This window comes from Osmerus eperlanus, chromosome 9 (assembly GCF_963692335.1).
Source record: "Osmerus eperlanus chromosome 9, fOsmEpe2.1, whole genome shotgun sequence".
Lineage (NCBI taxonomy): Eukaryota > Metazoa > Chordata > Actinopteri > Osmeriformes > Osmeridae > Osmerus > Osmerus eperlanus.
The window spans coordinates 5,702,419-5,710,477 of NC_085026.1; the positions used below are offsets into that span (position 1 = coordinate 5,702,419).

General features: G+C 44.9%; 1 protein-coding gene across 1 annotated transcript; it reads right to left on the bottom strand.

Moving 5' to 3' along the window:
• Positions 1-238: 238 nt before the first annotated feature.
• foxi2 (forkhead box I2) lies at positions 239-2,901 on the bottom strand. The gene is made up of 2 exons (XM_062469475.1): positions 2,250-2,901; positions 239-1,689 (listed from the first exon to the last, which is right to left on the bottom strand). The coding sequence occupies exons 1-2, from the start codon at positions 2,833-2,835 to the stop codon at positions 1,154-1,156; spliced, it is 1,122 nt and encodes a 373-aa protein (XP_062325459.1). The 5' UTR covers positions 2,836-2,901; the 3' UTR covers positions 239-1,153.
• Between the last annotated feature and the right edge of the window lie 5,158 nt (positions 2,902-8,059).

Below are 8,059 nucleotides of genomic sequence, written 5' to 3' on the forward strand. Positions count from 1 at the left end.
TATATATACAATTTGAATTATTATAATTATAATGTTATAATTTGGTTTGATATAGTTTAAGGCAGTATTCTCTCGTCACTAGCATTTGCATATACTTTGCATGACATGAAATGTCTCCATTTAAACAATTATTTGGACCTTAGAAAATATATTTTCATACATTATTGTTTTTTTCAACACCAGGGAGTACAGAAATATACATACTGTGCATTTTATTCTGAAATAAAACACTTTCAAATACAGTAGAACCACATTGTTTATTAATTATGACAGACACATTTTATGTCGTATTTTATAAGACAAAACTATAAAATTATATAAATATACACAAAATGTGCAATGGTTGTCACATTAAACCCTAACATCTGTGATTGTCTTTATAAACGCTGTGCACATGATACTGGTGACCGTGCTCGACCGTGTGACTCTCTTTACCACTGGGATGTGTATGTTAATCTATGCAGAGAAAATGTTTGTTAGCATAAATAGCATAAATAGTTGCAAACTAATGTTTATAATTTACAAATGACAAAGAAATATTTGCAAGTGCTTTTACACACATTTGGACCTCAATGGTTTCAGTCAAAATGTTTTTATAATAAAGATAAAGCCAGACAACCTATAAATCTAACAATGTTTTGATGTTTTAACAAAGCTCTCTGTTGGCAGTATGGTCTATGGAGTCCAGGCAGGACCAGAGATTCCATCAACAAATACTCTTTCAAGATTAGTTTTAAATGTATTTAGAGATAGACAGTTGGGCCTCTGAATAGGTCAAACGTGATTTTATAATTGTTTGGAAAGATATTCCGCAGTGTTCTCTGAACAATCTGGACTGTTTGACAGTTGATCTACAGCTACCCTGTTATAGAGGGGTCTCCAATAATGAATATCTGTCCAAAATATTTTCTATCACATAAAGCCTTTTTTTCACTGTAAAAAAAAGAAAGAAAAAAACATCACTTTCCTGTTTTGTCAACAGTATTTTATAAAAGGATTTGTAGGAAACAATATTTGGTGCTTGGATGGTCATCCAGTTTACTGAAAGCTTGTAAGAGTATGAGGTGGGTAATGAGAGTCACCTCTTTGTGGGGCCAGTCTGAGAGGATCAGGAGTCCTTCTCCACCGCCCCCAGACCTGGCTGCGTCCACACCTACACGTCCGTCCCGTCTCTGGGGTAAATCAAACTGTTCACGCTGAAACTGTTGTAGAAATGGCTGTTGAACTGTCCGCTCTGCCCCCCCCCAAACGTGTTGTAGTAGACTCCTCTGTTGAAGTGTAAGCTGTCCACATGCTCTGGGGGTGTGCTGTCCTGGCCGGGGCTGGCCTGGTAGGGGCTGAGGGCGGTAATGTTCCTGCTGGAGAGCTCGTTGACGAGCCCCAGGGAGCCCTGTCTGCTGGGGGCGGCCGAGCCCAGCGCGGACATGCTGCTGAAGAAGTTGTTGAAGCAGGGAGCCATCCCAGGGGGAGAGGAGCCCTTGTGTCCCTCGCTCACCCCCTCCATCTCTGGGGAGGGCGGCCCCTGCAGCTGGGGACTGTCCGAAGGCTTGATGCCGCCGGTCGAATGGCCGTCCTCCATCTTTGCCGCCCCGCCGCTGGAGTCTGACCGCCGTTTCCTCTTCCTGCGGAAGTTCCCGTTGTCGAACATCTTCTCACAGTTGGGGTCCAGCGTCCAGTAGTTGCCCTTTCCTTGAAGGGAGACATTGAAACAGTGAATGTTTCAAGAGTCAGAACTTACTGTATGTGCATCTCAGAGAATATTATATATAACATAAAAATGATGGCCAATATCATTTTGATTTCACAGTGTTTGTTCATGTTACATCATTCAAAAATGATGTAACAATTTCTCATTGTTCATTCATTGTTCATTGTTAAAGTGATCAAGACTCTTCCAAGACTTTAAGTAAAATCAAACTGGTTCTGCTGAACCTGGAGCCAAGGTCTGAGAACTCCATAGGAACCTAGAACTCAGGCTCAGGTCCAAACAGGAACCAAGTGACACTCTGCAATTATACCTGAGGCCAGTGTTTCTGTCATATATGCCGTTCTAATTTAGCTCAGGCATATATATAGTCATTTATCATTTTATCAGGTATTCCCCTACAGCTCAAATCAGAAGGTGAAAAGTGAAAGTTTTAATTAAGAAACGCTTTTTATTGAGTTTTCTAGCCTATTCGTCCAAAGCTTCAACCACTTTTAGATTCAACCAACGTAGCTGTCGCTTATACGACATCACACAGGCCTACCTGGGTCATCCTCGTCTCTTGGCATCTTTTTAAAGCAGTCGTTGAGAGAGAGGTTGTGCCGGATGGAGTTTTGCCACCCAGCCTTGCTCTTCTTATAGAAAGGGAAATTATCAGCGACGTACTGATAAATCTGACTCAGGGTCAGCTTCTTTTCATGTGCATTTTGTATAGCCATGGCGATGAGAGCGGAGTAGGAGTAAGGAGGACGCACCAGCTTCAACAACTCCTCCTGGCTTGCTATCGACAACCATCCTAAATCTGGCCCGGCAAATCCAGGTGAATTACTTAGAAATTGTCTCTGGGATCCGTATGACGGCGGGATGAAAGGTGCCGCATTGTTCCCGTGTAGGTAGGACGTTGAGGAGTTCACTCCGGGGCTGTTTAACCAGAGATATGGGTTAGGAGAGGAGGAGTAGTCTCCCAGGCCGTAGCCGGCAGGTCGCTGCGTGCTCTGGAGGCTCTGCTGGTGGTACATGCTGAAGTTGTCGCAGTAGACAGCCATCTCCGGGGCCTCCTGCGCGCCCTTGGAGTGGAGAGCGCCTGCTGTTGGGGAGGTATGGTGCGCCTGCGGATCAATAGAGTGCATTATCCACACGGGGAAACGTCCAGAGGGGTGACACGCTCGCAACAGCAGCAACAAGCAACAAGTGCCAAGGAACAAAGTTGGAGTTTTAATTTTATGAGTCCAAACTTGACAGTCTCACACCCAGGAGGTTGATTTCTATCAGCCAATAAACAGACACGCACTATGAGGAGGTGTGGTCATAACCAAACTTCATTCACGCTCACATTGCGGGACTTTTCCCCAGGGATGTGAGAAATAGACCAGGCACCGCATGTAATAGTTTTGATAAACTATTAGTCAAGTCATTGTTCAATAGCTTACATAATTGAAACTTCTGACTTCTATGGTCATGCAATTTAAATGCGTGATCTAATGCAGTTTAAACATGTGCTATAAAAAATATATATATACTTCCGAGATTTGCAATAGCCTACCTGTACATTTATGTATGCCATTAGTGTAAAATGTAATGATGTTATCATAATTTGCAGGCTACAATACAATTCACTACAAAAGGATCACAATAATATAATAATAATAATAGCACTCTTTAACATCTGTCTTACTACCAGCCTACCCGCTCGTCTGAATTTATTAATTTATCCAAGCTTCTAATGTACAATATTTTGGTTCAGTAGTTTTTGCATACATATTTACACATCGTAATACACATACAGTATTTGCTTTCTTGAGATTGCAAGTAGGCCTATTTGCATGAAGCTCGTATGCATGAAACCATCCAGTGTTCCGTTTTATTTATAAAAAGTCAAACACCTGTTCAGCAATCATGTTTACTGTGCAAAAATAATTTATGGGCCTCCTAGATTATAAATAAATAAATAAATAATCGAATAAAAGCATGACCTCGTTCACTTTTGCAACCAAATTTTCGAACAAGTCCTGCCTACGTCTATTATCTTACATAATACATGAGATAAACTAGACAAGGCTACTCTTGGCGTCCTGTTGAAATGACATTACAAAAACATTCTTTTTGTCAAATCTCATATGAATCGCCCATTAAAAGTTTACATTCAAAAGGCCTAAAACCTTTGAACATACAGGTTTATTTTAACTCAGTGGTTGTGTCGATGTAGGCCGGTCGTTCTCAAACCTGGTCCTCAGGGACCCCCTGTCCTGGATGTTTTAGATGTTTCCCTGCTCCAACACTCCTGAGTCTAATGAATGGGCTTCTGCAGAGCTAGATTACCACCCAATCATCTGTATCAGGTGTGTTGGAGCAGGGAAACGTCTAAACATGCAGGACAGTCGGCCCTGAGGACCAGGGCAGAGAAACACTGGTGTAGGCTACTCATTAAACTCATCGTTTTAGAGGGCCTTGTTGAAACGAAGCAATCCCACAAGGCACCATGTTTCTGATTGTGTCTCGTGACAGCAGGGCAGGTAGACCTGTGCAGGTGTGTTGGGTGCTCACGTGTGGTGCCATAGCGCCACCAAGTGGGTGCATGTTCATGACAAGGGCATCGCCACCCGACCAACCGTACTGTACAACATTAACCACATGGTGGCGCCAACACCACATATTCTTCTGTCTTATCCTATACTGTCAATGGTCTCAACTCACTCTGCCGTGAAGGCTAAAGTAAAAATGCTGTCCAGTATATTCCATTTATAATTTGAAGAACATATTATATCCATATCCAATCCATTCATATGTAGATAAATTAATGAATTGAGTCCTTGTTTCTAATTAAAACGATTTACAAGGCCTTAAATTTTCCTCCCAAACATCTGAGTCTTGGAATGGAAGGAGGAAGAGGACATCGTTGAGCAGGACTGCTGGGCTAGAATGACCCCTAGATTGATGGGTTAGACATAAGGGTTCGAACTAGCCCTAGATAGACGGGGTTAGCGCTAGGGCTAGACAGACGGGTTAGGGCTAGACCCAGATGGATGGGTTAGGGTTAGGACTAGATAGATGGGTTAGGGCTAGAATACCGATGGGTTAGGGATTAGGGTTCGAACTAGCCCTAGATAGCTGTGTTCGGCCTAGAACGATTCCTAGAAAAGGCCATGGTCTTATCTGCCTCTGGCCTCCCTCTGTCTCCAGCCCTCAGGGGGAGCGTCGACAGCCCGAGGAGTCTCTCAGTCTGACTGTAATTCTTTAATATGAGGGCTGGCTGGAACGGTAATCCGGCCCTCCATCTTGTACGGCCTGGTTCTGGTTCCGCAACTGGGTCAGAGAGAAAAGCCTCTCACTGCACAGAAACATCTCCACAGACTGGAACGAAACATTCAGAGGGGATGAACGGATATTTCAGCGGTAGGTAAATAATGGGAGGTATTAAGTAGGCCAGCTTCTATGGGCATACCGATGATAATCATCTCTTTATTTATGGACTTTATTCTCCATTCGTGCACTTTAGAAGAAGAACGTTGCGTTTGGATCCCTCTCCCAGGGATTTCCTGACTTGGTGTGTGAAGCTGGTGCTCCAGTCTGGGAGCCGGCAGTCTCCTCATCTACAGGGAGATCAAAACAAAGGGGATGGATTATTCATCTGAGGAACGAGAGATCGCTATCTGGTTCTGTTGCTTCTCACCCTCACCCTCACCCTCACCTTCACCTGGCATCTGGTGTCACTCCGACAGTCACAACCTCGCTATCTTACCTGAGCATGCCCTCACACTGACAGCACACCTAGTATGTGTCTGTGTGTGTGTGTGTGTGTAGGAAACAGAGTACAAAGGGGATATCCTTGAACCTTAATAGGACTTTGCCTCGGGTGTTTCTGTCTGTGAAATACAGAGAAGAGAGCACGGTAGGAGAGAGAGAGAGAGAGAGAGAGAGAGAGAGAGAGAGAGAGAGAGAGAGAGAGAGAGAGAGAGAGAGAGAGAGAAAGGGAAGGAAGGAAGGAAAGACAGAGACAGAGAGACAGAGAGAGGGATTAGAAGGAAGGAAGGAGAGGGAGAAAGACTGAGAGGGAGAAAGGAAGGGATATCTCAGGTATTTTTTCTTTAACCCTTGTGTTCTCCTCGGGTCGTTCTGACCCATCAGTCATTGTGACCCACCTTCGTATTGCGACAACTTTACCGCATACAAAAACAAAGTGAAGCATTTTCTTTTAACCGTCGGGCTGTCTCAGACCCCCCACATTGCGAAGGTTAAAAGAAAAGTATTTTTATTTGGTTTTGTATTGGGTAAAATTGGGTAAACACAATGATGGTTCGTTATGAACCTTTGGGTCATGTGACCCGAAGGCAGCACGAGGGTTAAAGCCTCCTTCAGGCAGAAATATAGGCAAGCAATTTCAAATGCTCAAATGAAATAAAACCTTGAAAAACCACAGAAGCAAGCATTGAAAAAAACACTTCTCCGACGCCTCCTCGTGATGAACAGTTTATGAAGAAGGTCTACGAAGGGAAGAGGAAACACAGAGACATGTGTTCGAAATAGTTGCTAACCTGGTGACACGCAGGCAATCATACTTACATCACATCATGCATGTGCTGCGTATTCTGTGGTCGTGACACACTCACGCACACATAGACACAGCCCACACACACACACACACACACACACACACACACACACACACACACACAAACACACACTCACACACACACAAAGAGGTATTCACTTAAACACTCACACACAGGGAAAACTTGTCCGTTGCCATTTCTTACCGTGGTGCGGTTGTGTGGCAGGGTGTGTGTGAAGGAAGGGTCTGATTTACTGCAGAGACAGTTTGTCCCAGACACACACAGAGCCATTCAACCTGGGACGGTTTTAGATACATATTTACACCAGCCCTCTGAAAGCAGCTATGTTTGACTGGATGCTTTATGCAGGAAATACACACATGTACAAACACACACACACACTCATAAACATACACGACACACCTACAAACATAGAATGCCTTTATCCAAGCCACTACTGAAGCTGTATGACAGGGCAGCCTGGGCAAGGAGGGGGGCAGCAGAGGAGGGGAGAGGGAGGCAAAGAGGAAAGAGGGGGGCCAGGTTGGAGGGGGGGGGCAGGGTGAGGGGTGCCAGGGGCAGCTGTGCCATGGAAAATAAGATGGGCAGCATGTGCCACAGGCATTTCCTAAGAAGCTATGACATGGTTCTCCTCTTCTGTTCTCCTCAGAACATTTACATTTACATTTAGTCATTTAGCAGACGCTCTTATCCAGAGCGACTTACAGTAAGTACAGGGACATTTTCCCCGAGGCAAGTAGGGTGAAGTGCCTTGCCCAAGGACACAACGTCATTTGGTTGGCATAGCCGGGAATCGAACTAGCAACCTTCTGATTACTAGCCTGATTCCCTCACCACTCAGCCATCTGATTCCCAGAACATGCTTCTGATCCTCTGTTCTCCTCAGAACATGGTTCTGATCCTCTGTTCTCTTCAGAACATGGTTCTCTTCAGAACATGGTTCTCTTCAGAACATGGTTCTCTGCGCTGCATACACATGCAAGTTAAATTAGGAGTGTACAGGGAATGATTTGCTAAATGACTCATTAAATTGTTTTAAAAACATTAAAGCCAGCTGGTTGAAATTGCATTAGAATACTGACATCCTGCTACAAAGACGACATTGAGCCTGGCTGTTGTTTACTCCGGCCATTGTTGTGTTTACAATTGTGGGTAATCACATTCTAAACAAGCCCTGTTATTCTCTCCCTGACTTCCCTGCCTAATGGCTTTTTTACTAACGACTTAGTTTCTTTAGTGGCACAAACATCATTAACCCGGGGTATTGTTATTCTAATCTGCCTCCGTCAGTCTGGCTGGAGGTAGACACGAGCTGCAGCTAACACTTCCCTATTGTGGACCTGGAGCGGAGAGAGGGAGAGAGAGAGAGAGAGAGAGAGAGAGGGAGGGAGAGAGAGAGAGAGAGAGAAAGAGAGAGAGAGAGAGAGAGAGAGAGAGGGAGAGAGAGAGAGAGAGAGAGAGAGAGAGAGGGAGAGAGAGAGAAAAGAGAGAGAGAGAGGGGGAGAGAGAGAGAGAGAGAGAGAGAGAGAGAGAGAGAGAGAGAGAGAGAGAGAGAGAGAGAGAGAGAGAGAGGGAGGGAGGGAGGGAGGGAGACAGAGAGAGAGGGAGGGAGGGAGAGAGACAGAGAGGGAGGGAGGGAGGGAGGGAGGGAGGGAGGGAGAGAGAGAGAGAGAGAGAGAGAGAGAGAGAGAGAGAGAGAGAGAGAGAGAGAGAGAGAGAGAGAGGGAGGGAGGGAGGGAGGGAGGGAGGGTGGAGAAGGGGTGGGGAGGGTCCCAGGGAAGCA

Bases quoted from the DNA above. Each gene is read 5' to 3' on its own strand.
- foxi2 (XM_062469475.1), bottom strand. From the start codon at position 2,835: ATGCACTCTATTGATCCGCAGGCGCACCATACCTCCCCAACAGCAGGC. The intron at 1,690-2,249 runs GTAGGCCTGTGT...TCTCCCTTCAAG, and splicing joins AAGAGACGAGGATGACCCAG to GAAAGGGCAACTACTGGACG.